This window comes from Chrysemys picta, chromosome 11, assembly GCF_011386835.1.
Source record: "Chrysemys picta bellii isolate R12L10 chromosome 11, ASM1138683v2, whole genome shotgun sequence".
In the NCBI taxonomy this organism is placed as follows: domain Eukaryota; kingdom Metazoa; phylum Chordata; order Testudines; family Emydidae; genus Chrysemys; species Chrysemys picta.
Genome location: NC_088801.1, coordinates 40,912,633 through 40,937,333, shown reverse-complemented (window position 1 = coordinate 40,937,333; position 24,701 = coordinate 40,912,633). Strand labels below are relative to the sequence as shown.

The 24,701-nt window shown below is 41.4% G+C and overlaps 1 protein-coding gene and 1 long non-coding RNA gene across 4 annotated transcripts in view; one reads left to right on the top strand and one right to left on the bottom strand.

Moving 5' to 3' along the window:
- Positions 1 to 1,067: 1,067 nt before the first annotated feature.
- The window catches only part of SP3 (Sp3 transcription factor), a 41,589-nt gene continuing 17,955 nt past the window's right edge, over positions 1,068 to 24,701 (top strand). The window contains exons 1-5 of one of the 3 annotated variants that reach the window (XM_065560791.1): positions 1,068 to 1,566; positions 8,966 to 9,089; positions 10,572 to 10,696; positions 10,871 to 10,978; positions 22,035 to 23,397. In XM_065560791.1, coding sequence (XP_065416863.1) covers positions 10,601 to 10,696; positions 10,871 to 10,978; positions 22,035 to 23,397 — 1,567 coding nt within the window. In that variant the 5' untranslated portion in view covers positions 1,068 to 1,566; positions 8,966 to 9,089; positions 10,572 to 10,600. Of the gene's footprint in view, positions 1,567 to 8,956; positions 10,276 to 10,571; positions 10,697 to 10,870; positions 10,979 to 22,034; positions 23,398 to 24,701 lie in introns of those variants that run through there. The other 2 variants (XM_065560790.1, XM_065560792.1) reach the window with 2 other exon arrangements.
- On the bottom strand, positions 3,226 to 6,326 carry LOC135974132 (uncharacterized). The gene is made up of 2 exons (XR_010591313.1): positions 6,195 to 6,326; positions 3,226 to 3,541 (listed from the first exon to the last, which is right to left on the bottom strand). It is a non-coding gene; the product is annotated as an uncharacterized LOC135974132 (long non-coding RNA).

The window sequence follows — 24,701 nt, the reverse complement described above, 5'->3', positions numbered from 1 at the left end:
TTTAATAAACAATGCACACAGAAGGCCTGAGGTTGGCTAGGGTTTTTTAATTCAGTTAGTGTTTTACTTTACCAAGATCAGTGTGAAGTTTTGTTGTTGTTTTTAAGTCTCTCAGATGTGATATTTTCAGTCCTTAAGTGAGGGAGTAGAAGGATGTTGTATTTTCCTGCTAGATGTTTCTAAGTAAGAGAGCTGTTTTTATTACCACCTAGTTAACTTTGATGGACCCCAGTATTTTACACAGTCAACTGAATTTGCCAACCTCTATCAGGTATTTCTTGGTATTTATGGTGATTGTAAACCTGGTTGTCACTATTTTGCAGGGAAAATAGGGTAGACATATGAATTAATAATGTTTCTTCCATTGGGTTTTTTTTTTTTAAATCCTTAACTTCTCCTCCAACCCAACCCCTTCAGCCTACTTTATAAATCATAAAGAAGCAAAAAAGGGCACAAACCCTATTCCCTTTCCTGGTCCCTTTATTTTTATATATATATATATATATATATATATATATATATATATATATATATATGAATATATATATATATGAATATATATGAATATATATATATGAATATATAAAAAAAGTTATGAAGAAAGTAGTAGTGAAAATAGCAAAAGGTTTATACATTAAGGCCCTAAACCTGCAAGCTGCTCCACATGGGTGGATCTCTGCACCTGTACAGATCAATTTGCAAGATCGGGGCCTAAAGGGTCACAAGCTCCAAGGAACTGTTCAAGAAAAGGAACTGTAGTTGATACTGGATAGAAAATAAAACCCTCAGTTCACTGTTCCGTACAAATAGGAAAATTCATAGAACAATGGAATTTATAAATGGCAGGGAAAAAACACGTATCAGAAGCAGCTGTAAAAATGTCTACTAAGGTCACACCTAGGGCATCACGCACAACTTTCAGTATTATCAGTGTTTGGGAGGAGAAATGAGGTAATCCAATGATTCTACAAGAGACGTCAGTTTGAAAGTTAACTAGTTTATTCATATGACCAGAGAAAAGTCTCCAGTTGATTGGTAACCTCAGTTTTTACCTTTGTCTCCACGACCCAGTCTCTTCCAGCACCATTTGTTGATTTGGAAAGCTGGACTTTTAAAATGTGAGTGGCTGGCCCTCATTTGATTGTATTCCAGTGTTACAATATACATGTGTATAACAAAAAAAGACCTAATTTTTTTTCTTACAGTGCCTATTGCGTACTAAGTTCCATTGCAAAGTATTTAAAACTCCTAGAAACTTACTGTTTAATCTTCTCCCTGCAGAAATGTTAGGCTTGTTTCACTTTCAGATTCCACCCCTTCCTGGCACCTACTGGTTGAATTCTCCTTTTAATGTGTTTTCTTTTATCATGTGGGACCATTTCACTGGTATTTTCTAGCAGAGGAAGGGCTCGTCTGCTTTCATGATTGAGAAGGTTTAAATTCTTTCCATGGAATCAATATCATTTAACATAAAAAAACTCTTCTTATTAGAAGGTGCAGAAATGGAGAGGAAACGAGGTTTGCCAGACTCTATGTAAAATAACAAGAGATGAATTTTTCCAGCAGGTAAGTCTCCACTATTTCTTTATTCCAATGCTGTTCTTATGTGGAGGGTAGAAGGATCGTCTGATGAACACTGTTGACAATGGGAGCCACAATTATGGACCTTTTCCAGCAAACACTTTACCTGGTGTATATTCATTTGCAGCAGTATATGTTGGGCCTGGTAGTTTGTAGGATCAGGTCCTATTAAGAATACAGTCCATTGTGATAACGTTGGAGGGTACAAATTGAAAAAGTAAAGAGAAAGCAATGTGGATAATAAGGAGCCCAGAGGTTAACTTCTAGGAAGTGAGAAAAATTAGATTTGTTAGTTTAGTAAAGTGGAGATTACAAGGTGAAATGAATGGTTGACAGGTGAGATCACAGAAGTCAGGATATTAAAGTACAGGTTTTTTTCTCCCTGCCACCAATAAAAATGTTCTTGCTTTGTCCAGAAAGTGAAAGGAGTATAAGACCGCTTTCTCTTTGTAGAAAACAAAATGCTGCTTTGTATTATCTGATGTTACTTTGATAACTTATTCTGTCTACTAATTAAATAATAAAGCTGCTCAAATTTTAGAGGAAAATAACTAATGTGCTCTTTATTTACATGTATTCATACAGAATCAAAAGCCAGGCAACAGGATGAATAAAAAATTAAAATGTAAATAGCAAACTAAACTTTGAATAGTTACTTCTCCTTGGTAAAAAAGAAACTACTAAGTAAAAGGGAACAAAACTTGTCCTGGCTCAACTGTTTTAAAATACTAAGGAATGTTTCAGCCCCTGGCAGTTCACTAATGTCCCAAATGATAGTCAGTCCCTTTATTTACAATATATAGAGTCTGAATCACAGAGTCTCTGATGGTCCTATTCTTTGGAGATCTGTCACTTATGCTGGCTAAGGGTCAAAATCTCGTTTGTGAAAACAATGTAGTACTGTGTGCACTAGTGTCTGGATACATGTCTTGGATAGCTATTCTCCTGACGACTTTCATGTTATGTGCAAATGGGTTACCTCACATTGACCTCCAGCCAAATGCAGATAGTATCCCGGGAACTGGTGCAAACCCATCTTCTCATTCTGGTTTGCTAATTTCCTGGGGCCCAGTGGACTTTGATTTTTCCTGCCTCTTGGCCAGCCCCTGGTTGAGTCTGAATAGATCAAATGGAAAAAATGGTGTTCTTAATCAGCTGTAGGGCTACCCACTTGAGACATGGGTCAACCTTGCCAGTGGCTTGCTCCAAATGCTAGCGTTCTCCTTGACCTACTTGCTAATAGTCATGGCCCTTGTTGGCTAGCAAGAGATAGAGGTTAGTACTTTCACAACTGCCTTATCTATTCAGAACAGCAATCTACCCTTCTAAAAAGCAAGTGTCCTTTAAAGCAAAAGAGCCTTTCAAGTTCCATTACCTTAACTGGGATTTTCCTTGCAGACAGAGCTCCTTCATGAGCTTTATTTACCAGGCCACTTCCCTTGGCTGCCTTCTGACACTCAGACACTCACACTAGGACGGGGAGCGTCCAAGTACCTAGAAACCGATGGCAGTCTGAATACTGAGGTGGTGCTTTTCTGACCTTTCAATATTATGATTATTATCCGAATTATCCAAAAAGATAGTCCCTGACCCAAAGTACTGCTCACTGGTTGCAAACTTCCTGCTCAAACAGCAACTTTTCACTGGACACGTGGTTGTCTTCTGGGCACCAATGCTGTGTTCCTGCCCAACAGCCCTCCCTGTTGACTCTTACCAGCAGAGGGATCCTTTTTGTGACTTCCTCAGCTAGAACCAGATCTCAAGGTTATCGAAGTCGATTGAAGGATTCCTACCCATTTTCAATGGGCTTTGGATCAGGTCGCTAAACTGTTGTTTGAGCCAGCTGCATGACCTAATACTTGCTGGCTTCAGGAGGTCAGTCAGCCTGTTTTTGGCCCCACCAACATCTCTCTTTGAAAACTGGTCCTCCTGCAACTTTGTTATGCAAATAAACCCCCATCTAGTAGAAGGAAAGGGGAGAATATTTAGAAAATAACAGCTAAAGGCTCTTTCTCGTTTACTACAACCAAAAGAAAATTGCTGGTAGAAGAGAGGGCTGAAAATCAGGATGGAGTTGGGCTCTAACAAGTTTAATAAGTTTGCCTCTGACCTATGTTACTGTTTTGTTTTTAGTTGTGCTGACAATGTGCTTGGCACTTAAACACAAAAGAACGCATGGTCCTCCAAATTTTATTACAATATTAAACAAAGGACTGAAATACAGGAGGGAAAGTGAGAGGATTTTAAAAACACAGTCTCTGTGTGGTATCTGGACCTTCCTCTCTGAGTAACTTCTTCAGGCACAAAACTTATTTCTGCCTTTTCACCCTTTAGTCAAAGCTGTATGATTTAAGATGACTTGTTTAATTGAGTCTCTACTGATTCTTCAACTTCATCTTAACTCCCAGCCTTCAAAAGTAAGAGACCCTGGATGTCAGCTTCCCTAGTGACAAAGAACACATGCCACCTTCAAATTTTTTTCTCTTTCTCATCTTACCTAGTTCTATTCTAGGATACTGCATAATATGCACACACCTTCACTGAGGTATAACGTAACATGAATGTCCCAAAACTATGAATTGAGCAAGTATTTTTTTTAAACAAAGGTTCTGTAACTTAATTATGGACCACCAAAGATAGCAACAGAAGTTGCAACTGAATATCTTTAGAAAGGAGTTGCATGCAAGTAGAAGGAAAAGACATTTTCTAAGTATTAAAGATGACAGAAGAGTTGTATGGCTTCTTATAGGAGCCGTAAATTTGAAGCTTAAATTACAAGTGGCCAAGACATTGCTTTGAAGTGACACTTCTGCAAAAGTTGTGTTTTAGTGTTCTGCCCATATTCCATCTTATATAATTACATTTGATCTTTCTCAACTTCCTCTTTAGTTCAACAATGTATATTCTTCACTTCCTGTCCTGAACTCTCACTGCAAAAGAGTTGCTACATTCACCCTAGAAATGCATGTATTTCAGAGGTTAATGGAATGAGATTATATAGATACAGGACTTCATTCAGCCCTGAATTACATCTACTTTTTCCAGTGTTGGTGTAACCCATTAGCAGAAAGTCTACCCAGCCTATTGTTGGGTGCCTGCATTTGGCCACAAACAGCCCGAAAATAGAGGCACTGGTTATGGCCAAGTTGTCTGGAGTACATGGTGACTCACTGCATCTGCTGGGTAACCACTGCTGGCTTGATTCCTGTGCAGTCCAGATTACAATTCATAGCTGCCCTCAGGAAGCTGGAGGTGGAAACATTACCTACCCTTCTCTGACCGTGAATCCCCCTATTGGACCACAGCAGCCCCTTCAGTCCAGGGGGTGCAATTTGCACTCCCTATGTCTTCAATGAATCAGGCTCGACTCGTTGGGGGAAAGTCACTCTATATATTGTTGCATATCTCTGGCTATGTAAATTTGTTTAAGATATTAGAATTAGCTAGAGAACTTGTTCTTCTGTGATCCTGATTTCCTTGGGTTTTTTTTTTTTTTTGCCTTGAAATCTGTCTCCTCCCGATCTGACCATTATAGAAAATACTTAAAATTTTAATAATAGTAGTTTATTATCAATAGATTTTTTTACCCATTCAGGCCTTTTTTTAAAGACATTTCACACATTTCTTTGCAATTTTCCTTTCATTTTTCAATTTACCCTCTTTTTAACACTTATATTTATCTTTTAATATCACCAGTCCTCCTTTTCACCTGATTTGTTTTGTATACCTCTGCAGTGCCCCAGTAGTTTTACTTGCTCTAATGGAAAAAGCTACTTCCACTTCTTAAATGGTCAGAAGAGAAGCTGAGGGAGCTCCACCCTGGGACTGAACATGATTAATAAGGGATTATTCCAATTAGAGTTTGGATAGTTGATGATAATTTGGCATTTGGGCCGAAGTCATGAGAGGATGTGAAGACTTATACAGTGAGAAAACAAAATAATTTGACAGAACAAAGGGAAAACAAGTCTCTTGTAAAAGAAGCAGGAAAATAAGCACTGTGGTAGTGGGGAAAGAAAGTCTAGAAAAGTAGGTTTAAGTTAGGTAAAATAAAAAGTAGCTTACAAATAAGTTTGACGAGTACTAAATCAAGCAGTTAAATAGAAAAACTGCTTGAACAAATATATAATTTTCATAATGAGTTGGACAAGTAACTTGCCTGGAATCAATAGTCCCATCAGCAAAATGGCAGCAAAGAGTCTGCCATTAATAACACTAATAACAGCTGACCAGGATTTAGTTTGCAGACTTTTTTTTGTTTGTCAAAAAAATGGACCTAATACTGTTTCCTGTGGCAAGCCCCTAGCCACCTCTGTGCTGATCTTTCATTTGTACAGCATCTTGCACAATGAGCGCTCAATCAGGATTGGAGTCTCTGGGAACTATGATATGCATATTAAATTACAGTCTGTAGCCACTTTCTGACCAGTGTTATGAAGCCAGTTTTTATCTAATGGACTCCAATCCTTACTCTATTAGATAAACATAGTAAATAATGTATACTGCGTCACTCACTTGCTGTAATCCCTGCCTCAAAGGAAGTTAGACTTCTGGGTTAGGGAAGATACTAGAAATGTTAATTGGAAATAGACTATGAGGAATAACTTGGTTACCTAAAGAAAGCTGATGTGGATTCAGAAGGTGATCATTCCTATCTTCAAGTGCAAAAGAATTCCTTGACCAAGTGACACAGTCGATCAGCAGAAGATATGGTCATAATTTATTTAGGATTTAAACAAATATTTTGATACTAATTTACAATGTGTTAACCAAATACTAAGTTTGGCCCCCTGTTCCTGCAATTGGATCTACAGTATGTGGGTGGACCCTAACTTCAGAGGTTCACCAGCATGGATTTGATTGCAGGGCCAGAACCTTAGATATCAGAAAAAGACATCAGCATTGGGATCATGAATGAAAGAGTATACAATAAACTGATAATACAAAACTGGAGGTAGGAACAGTCAATATAAAGGAAGAATTAAATGACTTGAGTAAACTAGCAACATATGCAGAATGTAGGTAACAATTCAATATCAACAACTACAGTAAGTACACCTCTACCTCGATATAACGCTGTCCTCGGGAGCCAAAAAATCTTACCGCGTTATAGGTGAAACCGTGTTATATCGAACTTGCTTTGATCCACCGGAGTGCGCAGCCCCGCCCCCCCGGAGTACTGCTTTACCACGTTATATCCGAATTCGTGTTATATTGGGTCGCGTTATATCGGGGTAGAGGTGTGTAAGCTAAGGACAGGTAAAACAAAACAAGAATATTCTAAACAGCAGAAATTATTCAAGTACTATGTAACAAATCATAACTGGATTATGTAAATTAGAGGTGACCTGTAAAGGGAGAAAAGTTGGACTTGTTCTCTTTTTTTGCTGCCTTATGATATATAGCAGTGGTTCTCAACCTTTCCAGACTACTGTACCCCTTTCAGGAGTCTGATTTGTCTTGCATACCCCCAAGTTTCATCTCACTTAAAAACTACTTGCTTACAAAATCAGACATAAAAATACAAAAGTGTCCCAGCACACTATTTTTGAAAAATTGTTTACTTTTTTACCATATAATTATAAATCATTTGGAATATAAATATTGTACTTGCATTTCAGTGTATAGCATATAGAGCAGTAAAAAAGAGTCACTGTATGAAATTTTAATTTGTACTGACTTTGCTAATGCTTTTTACATAGCCTGTTATAAAACTAGGCAAATATCTAGATGAGTTGATGTACCGCCTGGAAGACCTCTGAGTACCCCCAGGGGTACGTGTACCTCTGGTTGAGAACCACTGATATATAAAATACCTAAATAGGTATGGCACTTTTCCTCCCTTGGCTTCTGTCTTAAATTAGAAATTCAGGTCCTGTTCTAGGCTAGAAGAGTGTACATTGTCTACACTACAAAAAATATTTATAGTTTGACAGAGGGTGTGAGCAACAAGTGCTGACAAACTGTATCTGAACACTGTCTGTAAGTACAGACATACAAACTGCTCAACTCCAAGTCTCATATGTCAGCATTAGTGTGAATTTTCCTCCCAATTTCAACTCTCATTTCCAAGAATGTTGTGTTCATAAACTATAAAAATTATATACTCCAAATCATATTAACCAGCTAACTATATATTGGATATATTGTTTAGCTTCCTGGCAACAGATTCAAGGATGAAATCCCAACAGAAAAAGCAAAACGAAAATAGAAATTCCAAAATGGAAAAAAAAAATTCTGCACTTAAGAAAAATGAATTGTGAAAAATTATTTGGGAGTTTAACCGCTTATTGGTAAAACACTTAGGATAAAACTACAGAAGGAATTTTCAGCACGATAACTAAGTGAGGACAGTTAAGACTGGACATATTTCTGGAAATGTACATTGACAGGGAAGGTGGAGAGGGGGAAAGATCAGGATATTTTCTCTGATTTAAGTTTCTCTCAATAAGTTTCCTGTGTTCGGAGTAGAAACTACTGTAGAGGCTAAGCCTCCCAATAGGAAAGATGGCTAAGATCTGCAAGAAAATGATGTTGGGCCCATTTTAAAAAAAAGACATAGGATATGTCTACACTGCTGGAGCCCAAACTACTACACTGCAATTTTCTAGCCCTGCAGCCCGAGCCAGTTGACACTGGCCAGCCATGGGTGTTTTACTGCAGCGTAAATATACTCCACGTCTCAAGATTCTGACCAGGTTTCTGGACTTGCTATTAGCCTCCTTTTTTCAGGAATTCTCTCTGTATGACCCAGGACCTTTAGAAACTAAATGCACAGATTCTAGGTCACTACAGTGTATCTTCAAGGTAATTCTCTGTGGTTTACATTATGTCAAAGCCTAGAACCAGAGAACAGTTTTGGGCCTCCTGGTGTATACCACCGTTTTGTCAGCCTTCTAGTCTGGTGAGTTCCTTCTAGGATGAATTTAGGTGTGGTAGGGAGATGATGCATTGAGGTGTCCACCTTCCATATCAAATGCCTATTACTCCTGACATGTAATCAAGAGCTAAGCATTATTAATAATACATATGCCAGCATATCCTTATATAGTGCTTTACAGAGTAAAACCCATTCCTTGAGTTTATAATCTATGGTTTCTTTAAAAAACAACAACAACAACAACAAAAAACCTGTTATGTTGCATTGCAGTTGACATATCAGGAATGATACATAAACAGTCTCAGGAGTTTCTCTTAGGTAAGCACTGTTGACAAAGGATTCAGCTTGAAAAAGCAGAACATAACCCAGTGCTTCTATATGCACTTGCTTAATTTAGTGGCTTCAAAGAGAACATTAAACATTTTATCATGTGTAACATAACTTTCCATACAGATATTAAATCTTATTCAGAAGACATTGTTGTTAATGAGTTGTATTTAACAGAAGCAACAGCTCAGCAAGCCTCAAGTATCGAAGATGGACCTTTTTGGACTTAGATCTGACGTGTCAACCAGAGGTGGATTTGTCAGAAGAGTCACAATTTGCAGTAGCAAACTACGGATTTAAGGTATGCCTAGTGTGACTAACTCTGCTGTGAAATCTATCTTGGCTTTGAGTTAAAACATGAAATTCAGTTGCTTTATAGAATCAGTAATCATTTGGGAGCATATCTTTACGTTTTTAAGGGAAGCATGAGCAAGTGAAGCATTTATAACACACGTGAGTTTCCCACCATCATGGAGTTTGAATGCTACAAAGAGGAACTGTACCCACAGGGCTTGTCTGCTTGGGCCCAGCCATTTTAAAGCGTGTGCTACTGCCACGTTAGGAATCTGTACCTTACTAAATGAATCCGCTCCCGTGGTAACAAAGCCCCTGCTGCATTTCAACTGCACTAACTACTGTGTGGGGTTTTTTTGTAAGGCGCTGCCTGCCGCCGCCTCATGGGAGCGGCTGTCACAAGCTGTGAGTGACAACGCGAACGAGGGAGATTTCAAACCCTGCTGCGGGAGCGGAAACCTCTCCCATGAAACACTCACGCCCCAGGCCCCCGGGGAAGGCAGCCGGCTGTAACCAGGCCCTGCCAACTGCCCCGCACCGAGCGCGCAGCCTTAGTGCAGGCAGCAGCAGCTGGAGCTGCCTGCCCGGAGCGCGGGCTCCCAGGGTGTGAGGCCGTCAGAAGCCCCCGCCCCGAGGGAGCACGGGGCAGTCGTGGGGATCGCTGCCCGCAGGCTATCCCAGAAAAATTCCCCTGAGCGGCTTTGGGCGCCGAGCGCTCCCGGGGGCCCGAGCAGGCTGAGGGCCCAGCCGCCGAGAGCTCTCCGAGGAGCCCGCTCATTGTTTCTCACACAAACCCAGGCAAACAGGAAGCCACCTCGGCATGCCCCCCCTCCCTTAACAGAAGAGCGACAGGCGGGGCGGCCAGTGAGAGTGGCGGTGCTGGCGCAGCGCAGCCAATGGGAGCCTGCGAGAGCGGGTAGGCGGGAGTTCCGGACTGGCAGGCGGGCGGGCGGTGGTGGTGTCGGCCGGGCCCCCTCTCCCGCTGCAAGCCCCACCTTTCGGCTTTCCCGCACCGTCAATCAAAATAGGAAAAAAAACCCGGAGTGGGCTCGGGCCGCCGCCGCCGCTTCAGCCCGTGAGCACAATAAGCATGTCCCCGGCGGCAGCCGCCTAGCCCCAGCCGGCGGGGCCTGTGTGCGAGCCAGCCAGCCTGCCTCCCGCCCAGCCAGCCGCTCGCACTCACACCATGACCGGTACGTACGCACAGAGCGAGCCGCCAGCGGGGCTCCCTGCCGCTCCTGGTCCGGCCCTGCGCTCCCCTCCGGCCCTGGCGCGTCTGCGTGTGAGCGAGGCGAGAGCGACACTGAGAGCAGCAGGAGGAGCAGGGGGAGGAGGGAGAAGAGGGGCAGGGGCAGCAGCGCGGGGAGGAGGAGGAGGAGGAGGAGGGCTCCGTGCGGGAGGGCGGGGGGAGCGCTGGGGTTAGGGGGGAAGGGAGGGGGTGATCTCTCCCGTCAGTGACTCTCCCCTCCCCCTCCCCGCTCGCCCGCAGCTCCCGAGAAGCCCGTGAAACAAGAGGAAATGGCTGCCTTAGACGTGGACAGCAGCAGCCACAGCGACTATCTCCAGCACGGCAACGGCGCTGCCTCGGCCTCCGCCGGGGCGGCCGCCCCCCAGGTAAGCGCAGGCCCGGCCGGGCCCCCTCCCTTCCCCCCGGGTGACACGTTGGGAGCGAGCGCGGGAGCCGGTGCCGCCGCTTCCTGTGTGCGAGTCTGAGGACGGGAGCCCGAGCCGCTGCCCCGCACTAACCGCCACCCACTTTCTCTCTCTGAACCCGCCCACTGTGGGTAGGACACTCAGCCGTCACCGCTCGCTCTGTTGGCGGCCACCTGCAGCAAGATCGGCCCGCCGTCGCCGGAGGAGGATGAGGCCGCCGCCGCCGCTCACTCTGCCGGAGCGGTAAGTGCCCGCCCCGCCGCGCTCGCACGGCCTGCCGGGGGGAGAGACCGCGCAGCCAGCCCGCCCGCCTGGGGGGAGGGACGGGACACACGGCACTGCCCGCCCGGGGGAGGGACGATGGCAGGGCCGACCTGCCAAGCGAGGGGTCCCCAGGCTCCCTTGCCTCTCCCGGAGGAGCTGGACTCCCTGGGGGAGGCGGGCGGGTAACTACCCCGCCTCGCCTCTGAAAGCGGCGCGTTCTCCTACTTTAAACGGGGGGAGGCGGGAAATCCAACCCCCCACCCCTGAGACCAGCACAATCCCGCCCTCTCCTCCCCACAAAACAGAGAGGAATCTCCCCTACACCTGATCACAGCCAACTCCTTCTCGAGCTGTCAGCCTGGAACCCCTCAGCGAACAATACCACAAAATGAAGGCTGGCTGAAAGGGAGGATGCAGTTTCAGACTAAAATGGCTGTGTAGAAATGATCAAAGCACTGGAAACTAGCTGCCTATAGGAACACGTCTCCTAGGTGCAGTTATTTTGCACTCTGAATTATAGACCAAGTTTCTACCCTTATCTCTCTGGTGCTGCTTGTTCTGAAAAGAGTCTTGATGACCTTGGAACCCCTAATAATGAGCTGGAACAAGTTGTAGACTAGAAAGGCATCCCTGTAACACCTTCTACTGTTTAACCATCTAAATAGCAAAATGCTAGTGGAGACTTTTTATAGTTTTTTTTTTTTTTTTTTTTTAGTTTTTTTTTAAATTGGTCAAATCAAATTAGTGAATTGAGTGTCTTTTGATTATTAAGTTTTCTGATTTTTTTATGTATAGTAAGAAATATCTGCTTCAGAAGTTGTACATTCTAAATTGACATATGACATATATTACCATAGGAAAGGAGAGTTACTCAGGACCGGCATTGATGTAACATAAATATTAGTGTGTTAAAGTACATCTTTCTAGTCATTAGGGAATAATACACACTAGATGAGTAAATGGGTTTGCTAGGCTTTTAAAAGACTTGGTTCCAATAATTTAATAAAATCTTGATAGCATTAATGTATCTAAACATTAAAGGGTTAATGTTAATAGTACCAAAGTTTGGTGTTTTCATGTATACATTTCAAAAGCCAGTAAACATTATTTCCATTTTACACAAGGAGAAACTGAGTCACAGCAGGTCCCCAAGGTCACACAAGTAGGTCTCCTACAGGTCCACAAGTAGGTCAGTGGCTGAACTAGGAATAGATCACAGTTCTCCTAGTCCTTTGGCCTGTTCACTGCTGCGTGCTTGTCTCCATCTTAATAGACTCTTAACTACAAATTAGTTTGCAGCATGGTCTATTATACAGGACTTGGTTTTTAAAGGTTTTTAGGTTGCTAAGTATCCTTAAAAATCTGATTGGTAGTTTCAAAAGTACACAGTGCTTTGCAACAGAACTGCCATAAAGATACATATTGGAAATATGATGGTGCTAATACAGCTCTTCTCCATGTGAATACTTTAACAAGTCTGTCACTACTTTACCTCTTTGGAGAGGGGACATTTTGGGAGGTGGGGTGGTATTTGTACAGTGCTTAGCACAAACAAACCTGATTCCTCATTGGGACCTTAGGTGTACTTTGACAGTGTAGCTAGTACCAATAACCTTTAATTATCAATATTCATTTTTAAGCCTTTAGCTATTTTCCTTTTTGTGTGCATTTTTTAATTTTTGTTTTTCTAGTAGATAGCTTTCCTGGGCAAGATCCACCAATTTAGGAGAGACTAAAGCCTTGATCTGAAACAAAAATGTGCACATTTGCAGTATTTTCCAAGTTTGCAGACAGACCGTCCCATCATTTGGTACCAAAGTTTTCAATTTAGGAGAGATGGGGAAAGGAGCGGAGTTAGATTTCTACTTCCTTTTGGATGACTGAATAGTAGCAGAGGCAATAGTTACTGCTTTTTCTTAATGTGCATCTGGCCAGGAGGTTGTGATTGTTACATAAGTTTTGCTACTGGCATTTATGCTGCCTTCACCTCTAGATTGGACTTCTGCAATGGGTTCTGTAGGGGGCTACACCATAAATCCATTCAAAAGCTGAATCAAATGTAGAATAAGGCAGCTCACTTGTTAAGTGAAGTATTTCACCATGTGCATATCACACTAGCGCTTTGTGATCTACCTGTTGGTTTCTGGATTGGGTTTATGTTGTTTGGTTTCTGACATAGAAAGTCCTGAATAGATCCATCCCTGTCATCCACTTCCAGCTTCCGGCAAACAGAAGCTAGGGACACATCCCTGCCCATCCTGGCTAGTAGCCTTGATGGACCTATCCTTCATGAATGTACTTACTTCTGTTTTGAACCCTGTTACAATTTTGGCCTTCACAACATCCCCGGCAAAGAGTCCCACAGGTTGACTGTGTTAGATCAGGAGTCTCAACCTTTTTCTTTCTGAGCCTCCCCAACATGCTATAAAAACTCGACGGCCTAGCAGTGGCACAACTGTTTTTCTGCATATAAAAGCCAGCGCTGGCGTTAGGGGGTAGCAAGGAGGGCAGTTGCCCAGGGCCCCATGCCACAGGAAGCATTGAGAACCTAAGTTGCTCGGGCTTTGGCTTCAGCACTGGGTGGTGGGCTCGAGGTACTGGGCTGCAGTCCCATGCAGTGAGGCTTCAGCTTTCTGCCCTGAGCCCTAGTGAGTCTACTGCTTGGCGGACCCACTGAAACTTAACTTGCAGCCCTCCACAGGCCCCTGGTTGAGAATCATTGCGTTAGATAGTAGTGGCGAGAAAGGAAGCCAGGAAAGTATAGAGGACTGGGCAAATGGCATTTGGCCAGTACATTGAATCTCTATAGTTGGACCAATATTAGTTGATAAAGAGTCTAAACTTGGCAAATATTGGTCAGTTGTTTGTATGTTCATTCAATCCTAAGGTACACTTCAAAAAAGTATCAGTAGAAAGTTGACAGTGGTCAAACAGTATGAACTATATTGAATGTAGTCTGTCAAATTGCAGGGAAACATGCCTTTTAGTGGGGTCTAGCGGCATGGGCTAGTATGTTGAGTTCTTGAGCTAGCTGCTGTTGGGTAAACTTTTCAATTCCTGGTTATTTTTAGGCATTTCTGTTACTCATCAAACATATCAATGCGTCTTAAATTAACTCTCCTCACGCCAGTAAGGTAGAGGAGCATTAACATTCCCATTTTACAGATGGGGAATCTGAGGCATAGAGATTTTCTCTCTTTGGCCTTGTCTACACTAGGAAAATCAATTAGTGGTATGCTTTCCCCCATGAAATGAGTGTGTCCGCGCTACCCACTATGATTGTCATAAGGTTTGTCCCTGTGTCTGCATTAGAGCTGCCTTACACTGATTTCCAGTGGAGAGGCTGTCACTTTTGTATACCTCAAATGACAAACAGGTTTGCCAACTTAAAATCCTTCCAGCTGCTACCTCCTGTAAAATGTGCTGTTGGCCCCCTGCCCAACAAATGCCTCCTGGGCATGTCTGGAGGAGGATTTTTAGAAAGGCGTGGGTAATATGGGGAAGTAAGGCAATATGATAGGAGGCACTCAGGATAGGAGTGGGTACTCAGCTGGTGGAAATAAGAATGCTGGCTGACTGAGAAATTTGTCGGTTCTGACAATGGTCAAATGGTGGGAGCTGTGAGAATTGACTGCCCCATTTGTGGTTGTGAATTGCATCTTCTGCACTGATTCAAGCTATACTAGTTCTTCCTTCTACAAACTTTCAAGGTAAGTTACACTGATGGTTCCCAGCAATGCTTTTCCATGTATTAAAGGGTGAAAAGTTGGTATAACTTCTGTAGTGTAGACAAGGCCTCGGTTTTACGTTCCTTTGACAAAGTAGGGTGACATTGTCTTCCTGAAAAACAGTAGACTTACTAGTTTAAGGTTACTATGGTATAGGTTGATCCACAGAACTAGCCATCAATGCTTCATGACATCTGAAAACCTAGATGCGTTAAATTCTAATTGAAATGACTTGTTTAAAATCATGTTAGAATGAATTTGGGGAAGAGGACTGGTGGTAGAGAAAATCAAGATAGTAATTGAAATGAGAAGATTTTAAGGTTCTGTATTTTGCAACCTAACAAGAAATATATGCTTTATACCATTGGAAAGGTGAAAGTTGCTCTTTTACAATTCTATAAATCACTTCTCTCCCAGATGGTGTACAAGAAATCAGATCTTAAAATGCTCATTGGTTTCTTGTTCTGGTAGTGTTTTCTTGGTACTTGATCAGAACTAAGTATAGCAGTCCTGGAGCTTCACAAGTGTAACTTTCATTCCCTTTCTTTTAAAGATGACCTGTCAAAGACTAAGTCTTGTTGCTTCTTTTGATTTTTAAGATGTTTAAAGAAGGTTTGAAAGATTGTTGGGGTTTTAAAAGATTTTCTGTTTTGTTTTTTATTAAATATATAAACATCAAGAGCATAAAACACTCACAGTATTGAAGCACTAGTCGGGAGGTACGAGTTGTGTATGTGAGTTCTTCTTACCTGAAATGAAGAGTTAACGCTATTGAATCTTTTTAACAAAAGATTAATTCAAAAGGATTCTTCTATCAACCTTACCCCGTCTACCGTAGGGGTTAGGTTGACGTAACTATGTCACACAGGAGATGAAATTTTTCACAGCCCTGAGTAACATAGCTAGGTAAGTTTTAGGTGGAGACCAAGCTTTAGCTTAAATGGACTTCAGTGTCTTATTTTTAAAAAATAAAAATTAATAAGCCTCCTAGCCTGCCCTATATCTCAAAGAAACAAAAAAGGGCACAAATCTGCCTTTTTTATCTCTACAGGTGACCTTTAAAGGAAATTGTCCACTTGAATTACATATTCTTAAACATAGTGTATAAAATTGGAATTTCCTTCTTAAAAAAAAAAAAAATTCAAACAATTCAAGATGGAATTTTTCCTTTTAAAATCTTAAACTTGATACACTGCTCACTTGTTTCAGTGCACTTTATAGGGAAAAATGAGCATTAGGATGAGTTAAGTGACCTTTCTTGGTCATTTATATATGGTTTTTAAACATTTAGGGTATTTTGATTCATTTCCTCTCCCTCATTTTTCTGCCCAGGCAGTTACAACACTGTGGGGAGCAGGGCCAGTGGGGGCAAAAGTGGCTGTGTGAAGAAGCTACCCCCCAAGACTGGCGGGGGGGGGGGGGGGGGGGCTGGAGCAGAGAAAGGATCCCCCATCCAAGGAGAGACTCCATAGCTTTAATGAGGAATGCTCCTCTGGGCAGCCCACGTAAGGGAGTGGATGGGAGATATATAGGATAGGGAGAGGAGATTACCACCAAGGATCTCAGAGCAGTTAAGGGGATAAGGGTGAAACACGGCAACCTCTCCACCACACAGAACTGCCCAAGACAGTTGGGCGAGTCTAGAATCAGCATATGATGCCCGTTTTCCCTCCTCCACTGGAAACTGAAGCAACCTTGGAATTAGGAGGGAAAACAGTGTTGGTTACTGGCCCTGAGTGCTCTGCTTCTGCTGCCACCGCTTCGCTGAGATCTGCTAGTGGCCCCACTGTGCTAAACCTCCCACCCCGTCAAAGGGCCACTGATAGTGTAGTGCAGTAGTTCTCAAACTTCATTGCTTTGTGACCGCCTTCTGACAACAAAAATTACTACGTGACCCCAGGGGGGGAACAAAGATGGAGCCCTACCACCCCAGATGAGGGGGGAGGGCAAAACTGAAGCCCAAGGGCTTCTGCCCTGGGTGGGGGACATGTAACCTTAGCCCTGGGTGGTGGGGTTTGGGCTTCAGTCTTGCTGGGGCCCAGGACCAACACCAGCCTTAGTGATCCCATTAAAATGGTATTGTGACCCACTTTGGGGTCCCAAACCACAGTTTGAGAACCCCTGGTGTAGTGGGACTGCTTCTGGACAGAGCTACCAGCAGAGTGCTCAGGGCCATGCTTGCTACCTAGCCGCACTGCCTTTCTTGAAGTGCATGCATGTGTGCACCCCTGTTGTAGCTTTCATATGGGAGGGAGGGTGTTATTCCATCAACCCTTCCCCACAATTGTGCTAGGTTACCTCTTGGGGATAGAGGGTCCTCCTCTAAACTTGTGCACCCCCCCCCCCCCCACACACACACACCATTTGACTTAGGGTTGCTGCAGCCTCTCTTTTAAAAAAAACAAAAATACAAAATTAGTTATCCTGACCATCATTCTTAGAAGGGACTTCAGTAATGAGAACCTCACCTTGGTGGAGAGCACCTTTCTGTAACAAGCTTGTTGCAATTCCCAGTAGATAAAATAAGTAATCAAAAGACTGAGCAAGCAGGAGTCATAACATGTCTCCCTCCTGCAGCACATGAAACATTGATAACCCCCAAAGGACACTGACCTTTTCAGGTGGGTTTACCGTTTAGTGCTTCCTCCTCTGTCATATTGTCCCTGGCTGCTGCTTTTGCTCCCTCTCATTTCTGTGCTCCATTTCACTTCCTGGTGCTCAACTTAAAGACTTTTGCCAGCTTCCTGTTAACTTCCCTCATGTCCTATTCCCTTCTCGGGCGAAGTGGGTTCTGCCACAGACACTGCCCTTTCCTCAGACCCTTGTCCCTCTCTCTCTCAACTGACATGGAATCTTTGGGTGCTGGCATTCTGCACCTTCCCTTCTGAAAGGGCAACCCCCAAAGCATTCTGCTGGCTGAGTAGCCGTTGATAGAGAAAGGACCACCACTCTCTGAACCCTGTTCAATATGGCTCAGATGTTGTTAAGAGCTTGAAGGCAAACAGTGTGTTATTTAGGTTTGAACCTTTGAGCTCAATAGTAGTCTTAGTCTAAATTAAACATTGCTTCTTTTAGGTCAGTGGTAGGATTTATAATTATTAACATAACTTAGCCCCTGCCCAGCTTGGGAGCACAATAGGAGCTGTTACTGCTAGAAGAGATGGCAAGGTACAGTTCCAAGAACTGCTGTACCAACTCTGTGGTTTGTAAGAAAAGGGCAAAACAGTAAAGTTTATTGTGATAGGAATAGCAGAAGGCCAGTCAAGGCTGGGGAAAGCTGTCAAACATCCATCTCCACCATGGAAGCTCAGTCTGCTGTTCTGATATTAGCAAATTGGGATAGTAGCCAGAAGCTCCTTTTTCTGCCCCTCCCTGCTCATGGTTCACATTGTAGTCGGTGATAGAGCCAGCTGCAGGAGCAACACACTTGGCTAGCAGATGTTTCCAGGAAGCATCTGCTAGCCAACCACACACCATATATGGCAGGGTTGCTTCAAAGCCCCCTGCCTGGAGAGCCTCATTGCGACCAGTAGACCTTATTAGTGGGGGGCGGGGGTGTTGAGAGCCAAAACACTTGGAGAGGGACGTGGGAAAGGATTCCAGGGGACTGCAGAAATTTGAGGAGCTTCTTGTACAAGGCGGGTGTGTGCTCCCAGCATAAGGAGAAGGACAAAAGCCACTGGACATGGTGAGGGGAAAAGATAGGTGTTTGGGGCATGGCACTCCTGTATTGCATAGGAGGTGGGTCTGGTTTGAATTAGTGCTGGAGGAGAGGTTTTTGTGTATAGGTACACTATTGGTTACTAAGCTAATCCCTGTTTGTAGCCTTGGCAAGTATAGTAGAACCTCAGAGTTATGAACACCAGAATTATGAACTGACTGATCAACCACATACCTCATTTGGAACCGGAAGTATGCAATCAGGCAGTAGCAGAGACAACAACAAAAGCAAATACAGTACAATACTGTGTTAAACATAAATTGCTAAAAATAAGGGGAAAGTTTAAAAAAAAAAAGATTTGACAGGGTAAAGAAACTATTTCTGTTTGTTTCACTTAAATTAAGATGGTTAAAAGTAGCATTTTTCTTCAGCATAGTAAGGTTTCAAAGCTGTATTAAGTCAGCGTTCAGTTGTAAGCTTTTGATAGAACAACCATATCGTTTTGTTCAGAGTTAGAAGTTCTGAACATCTTCCGTTCCCGAGCTGTTTGAAACTCTGAGGTTCTACTGTAGTGCTGTTCCGTATGCAACTTTCTTGTTGACTTATTTATGCTGTTGAGTTAGGGTTTGCTGCAGCCTCAGTCTTTTGTTGTTTGTTGTTTGCCTTGCTTTTCCAACAGATAATAAAAGTGAATAATAGAATGATTATTTTTTAATTAATGCAGAACAGGAGACGACTATGCTTCTCTTGCCACAGAGATTTACCCACAATTTTTTTCAGTTTTTCTTATATTGTTTACTGCACCTTTGGCTGGAATAGATAGTGTCTCTACATCTCGATAGTCGTCTGTTTTTAGAATAATCATCTATATATTTTTCACAGCATTTCAGCAACCAAGGATTCTCTTAAAACGATAATACAAAATTATGGGGCTAACTAGATAGTGGAGAAGAGCTGCGTGTGGTATGACTGTTAGGGGAGGGTGGTGCATTGCATTGCTTGGCAGAAATTCTTCTAGTCTCTTAGGTTGTGATGTTGAAAGACCGGAGGAGGTTAAAACTTGTCCTTTTGTCAGAAAGGATTGTATCTAATGCAGGAAAAACTGTAAAAGGTTAAAGGTGGGTGGGGGAGTCTGATTATTGGATCTGCCTTTTTTTTCCTCCCTGCTCCCTAAAGCCTTAAAATCATAAGGAGGGTTTGCTTCTGGGAATAGTAGATGTGCTTTTTCGTGGAAACTTCCAAGTAGTTCCTAGTATTTCTACTAAGGACAAAAGTACAAGTTCGATTTTTATGTAAAATATTCTCTAAAATGGACATTGCAAGTCAGTTTAGGTGAAAAATGTAGGTTTCATTATTGGGTAGGAGGCTTACAAAATCGAATAAAACTATTTCTACTAGGGCTGTCAATTAATAGCGATTAACTCAAAACAAATTAACTCGATTAAAAAAATCTCGATTAATCGTAGTTTTAATCGCACTGTTAATAGAATACCAAATTAAATTTATAATAAATATTTTGGATGTTTTTCTACATTTTCAAATATGTTGATCGCCATTACAACGCAATACAAAATGTACAGTGCTCACTTTATATTATTTTTATTACAAATCTTTGCACTGTAAAAATAAAAGAAATAGCATTTTTCAATTCACCTCATACAAGTACTGTAGTACGGTCTCTTTATTGTGAAAGTGCAACATACAAATATAGAAATTTTTTTGTTACATAACTGCACTCAAAAATAAAACAATGTAAAACTTTAGAGCCTACAAGTCCACTCAGTACTATTTCTTGTTCAGCCAATTGCTAAGACAAACAAGTATTTTTGTTATTTACAGGAGATAATGCTGCCCTCTTCTTATTAACAGTGTCACCTGAAAGTGAGAACAGGCGTTCACGTGGCACTTTTGTAGCTGGCATTGCAAGGTATTTACATGTCAGATATGCTAAACATTCGTACGCCCCTTCATGCTTCAGCCACCGTTCCAGAGGACATGCTTCCATGCTAATGATACTCATTTTAAAAAAAAATGTGTTGATTAAATTTGTGACTGAACTCCTTGGGGAGAATTGTATGTCTCCTGCTCCATGGTTTTACCCTCATTCTGCCATATATTTCATATTATGGTAGTCTTGGGTGATGACCCAGCATATCTTGTTCGATTTAAGAACACTTTCATTGCAGATTTGACAAAACCCGAAGAAGGTACCATATGAGATGTCTAAATAGCTACAGCTCTCAACCCAAGGTTTAAGAATCTGAAGTGCTTTACAAAATCTGAGAGGGATGAAATGTAGAACATGCGGTCAGAAGTTTTAAAAGAGCAACACTCCAATTCAGAAACTGTAGAACTTGAACCACCAAAAAAGAAAATCAACCTTCTGTTGGTGGCATCTGACTGAGATGATGAAAATGAACATGTCAGTCCGCACTGCTTTGGATGTTATCGAACAGAATCCATCATCAGCATGGACGCATGTCCTCTGGAAACATGGTCGAAACATGAAGTGGCATACAAATGTTTAGCATATCTGGCACGTAAATTCCTTGCAATGCTAGCTATAACAGTGCCATGCAAACACCTGTTCTCACTTTCACGTAAATAAGAAGTAGGCAGCATTATTGCCGGTAAATTTATTTAAATTTAATTTGTCTTGGCGATTGGCTGAACAAGAAGTAGGCTCTGACGTTTTACGTTGTTTTATTTTTGAGTGCAGTTTCGGAAAAAAAAAATTCTACATTTGTAACTTGAACTTTCATGATAGAGATTGCATTATAGTACTTGTATGAGGTGAATTGAAAAATACTATTTCTTTTGTTTATATTTTTAAAGTGCAAATATTTGTAATAAAAAATATAAGGTGAGCACTGTATACTTTGATTTCAATTACAACACAATACAATGTATTTGAAAATGTAGAAAACATCAAAAATATTTAAATAAGTGGTGTTCTATTATTGTTTAACAGTGCAATTAATTTTTTTAATCATTTGACAGCCCTGTTTTCTATTAAAAAAAAAAAATTACGTGAAAAGATGAGCATTGCCCTGCAGTGCTTGCATCCAAACAGTGTTGTTGCTGCTGGTATGGGAATCAGAAAGTGAAACTGACTAAAGGAGATTAGAATAGTTTCATTATTCTAGATGAGCAAGCTGGAAAACATCAACAGCATAAATAATGAAAAGTAAACTAGCATTTAAGTAATTACGTTAATCTACAGTAGTGGTAATAGCACAGGTAAGGAGGAATTTGAGTGTATGATTTTTAAACTGATAAGATGTTTTAACTATCAGGAATTCAAATGAATACACACACGTAAGCATTATGAATGTTAACCTGAATTCTTAATATTGCATTTTGAAAAAGCTCTATTATTTTGTTTCTAATGATAAAGTAATTTATGTAGTCTTTTCATTTGTAGGACTTGACTTTGTGATATATTTAGGCACTCGCTGACTTACAACGGTGTATATCTTGAAGTTCTGAATCAGCTACTGCTGTTCATGTGGGTTATGTTGCATGTATGTCAGTAGCATACCAGCCTCTGGTACAATATAGTATTGAATGTAATGCATGCTTGTTTTAGCATATATGATCTGTATATCGTATTTCAAATGTTTTTCCTTTTTTTGTTTTTGCTCAGACAGGGGATTTGTCTTCTGTACAATTAGCAGGAACTCCAAATAGATGGGAGGTTTTGTCTGCAGCTCCTACCACTATAAAGGATGAAGCTGGTAATATAGTACAGATTCCAGGTGCTGCCACAGTAACTTCAAGTGGACAGTATGTCCTTCCCATTCAGAGTTTGCAAAATCAACAAATATTTTCTGTAGCACCAGGATCAGATTCATCAAATGGTACAGTGTCTAACGTACAATATCAAGTAATACCCCAGATCCAGACGGCCGATGGTCAGCAGGTTCAGCTTGGCTTTGCAACCTCTTCTGATAATGGTGGTATAAATCAAGAAACTGGTCAAATTCAGATCATTCCTGGCTCTAATCAAACCATAATTGCCTCTGGAACACCTTCAGCAAATATTCAGAATCTCTTATCACAGACTGGTCAAGTTCAGGTTCAGGGAGTTGCAATTGGTGGTTCTTCCTTTCCTGGCCAAGCACAAGTAGTTGCTAATGTCCCTCTTGGACTACCAGGAAATATTACTTTTGTACCCATCAATAGTGTTGATCTAGATTCTCTGGGACTCAACAGTGGTTCTCAAACCATGACTGCAGGCATTAATGCAGATGGACATTTGATAAATACTGGACAGGCCATGGATAGTTCAGACACTTCTGAAAGGACTGGTGAACAAGTTTCTCCTGAAATTACAGAAACTACCACTGATAATGACTTATTTGTGCCAACATCATCTTCATCACAACTGCCTGTTACCATAGACAGTACAAGTATATTGGAACAAAATGCAAACAGCTTGACCACAAATAGTGGGCAAGTACATAGTTCTGACCTTCAGGGAAATTACATCCAGACATCAGTCTCTGATGACACACAGGCTCAGAATATTCAGGTCTCCACAGCACAGCCTATTGTACAACACATACAACTTCAGGAGTCTCAGCAACCAACCAGTCAAGCCCAAATTGTACAAGGTATTGCGCAACAGACAATCCATGGTGTGCAAGCAAGTCAAGGTATATCGCAACAGGCTCTACAAAATCTTCAGCTGCAGCTCAATCCTGGAACTTTTTTAATTCAGGCACAAACAGTGACCCCTTCTGGGCAGATCACTTGGCAGACATTTCAGGTGCAAGGTGTCCAAAACTTGCAAAACTTGCAGATTCAGAATGCACCTGGTCAACAAATAACTCTAACACCTGTGCAGACTCTTACTCTTGGTCAAGTTGCAGCAGGTGGGGCCTTGACTTCAACTCCAGTTAGTCTGAGTACTGCTCAATTGCCAAATCTGCAGACAGTTACAGTAAACTCTATAGATTCTGCTGGTATTCAGCTGCACCCAGGAGAAAATGCTGACAGTCCTGCAGGTATTTATCTTACTCTAACTCTTTGTGAAAAATGGCTTTTTTTTTTTTTTCTGTATGTAGTTTGTTGAACAGTGATAATCATAACTACATTGTTTTGTTGAGGATGCATACAAAATACAGTTAGCTGATCAAGCTATACTAGTACTTTGAACAACTGATTCGCAAGAAACTATTGCAGTAAATATACTCTCTAAAATGTAAGTTACTGTGAATTTTCAACTATTCAAATTTAAAGTAGTCAACATTAGCACCTTCTAAAATGGTGTCTCTATGCTTCTAAGTTTTCTGAAGCAGAGGACCTCTCTTCTAAATTGCTGTGAATCTGACCATCAGATTTACAGGGCAGCAGTGCCGTTACCTTATCTCCCTCCTAGCAGGGACCCTCATCATATAGTCTATCAAGTTTTATAGGAAAAATCCAAATGCTTCTGAGGATACCACTCCTACTTCTCTGAAAATGTTCATGGACCCCAATGTGTCATGTATCAGAGGTTGAGAGCCTCTGCCATTATTGATCTACCATTTTGTTAATCTTGTTTCCTACCAATTTAATTTGAACAAAACTATGGTTACAGAACTTGTATAAGTAGAAGTGAAACAAATGCACAAACATCTAAATGGTAGCTATGTTTAAGAATGAGTGACTTTACTTTCTAGTACAGTTTGTTTGCACAATGTTTATTATACATACCGCTTATAAGTTTATTATAACTTACCGCTTGTAAGTTATAAACTGCTAACGGCTTGTAAGATGATCCTTGTAGATATCAAAAGTTAGAATGTTTGACATTTATCTCCATAGGTAAGATAAGAATTGTAATTATTTCAGAAAAATGTCTTTCCAACAATGAATTAAAAATCCAAACTTGAAGACCATTTACTCTTAGCCTATGTGATTTAAGATAATCATGTTAATTAAGGCTCTGATTCAGCATGGTACTTAAGCACACATGTTAACTTTAAGTGCATGAGTACGTCCAATTAAATCAGTTGGACTTCTCATGGGCTTAAAGATAAATGTGTGCTTAAGTTCTATGCTGAATCAGGGCCCAAGTGTCAAAGACTTGGTAGTTTTGGGCTTGAATGGTTATTACTATTGTGTATCCAGCAATTTTGCTTTCCATTCAGAATCCAAAATTTCATTCTAAAATAAACCATAATGCTTTCTTCTAATTCTTGTCCTTGTGAAGATGGCCTCAGATTCATGTGCTGTTGCACCATTAAATTATTAAGGAAAATTGTCTAGACCAACAATAGCCGAGTAAAATATAGCCTCCATCCATGATCTTATATTACATAGAAAT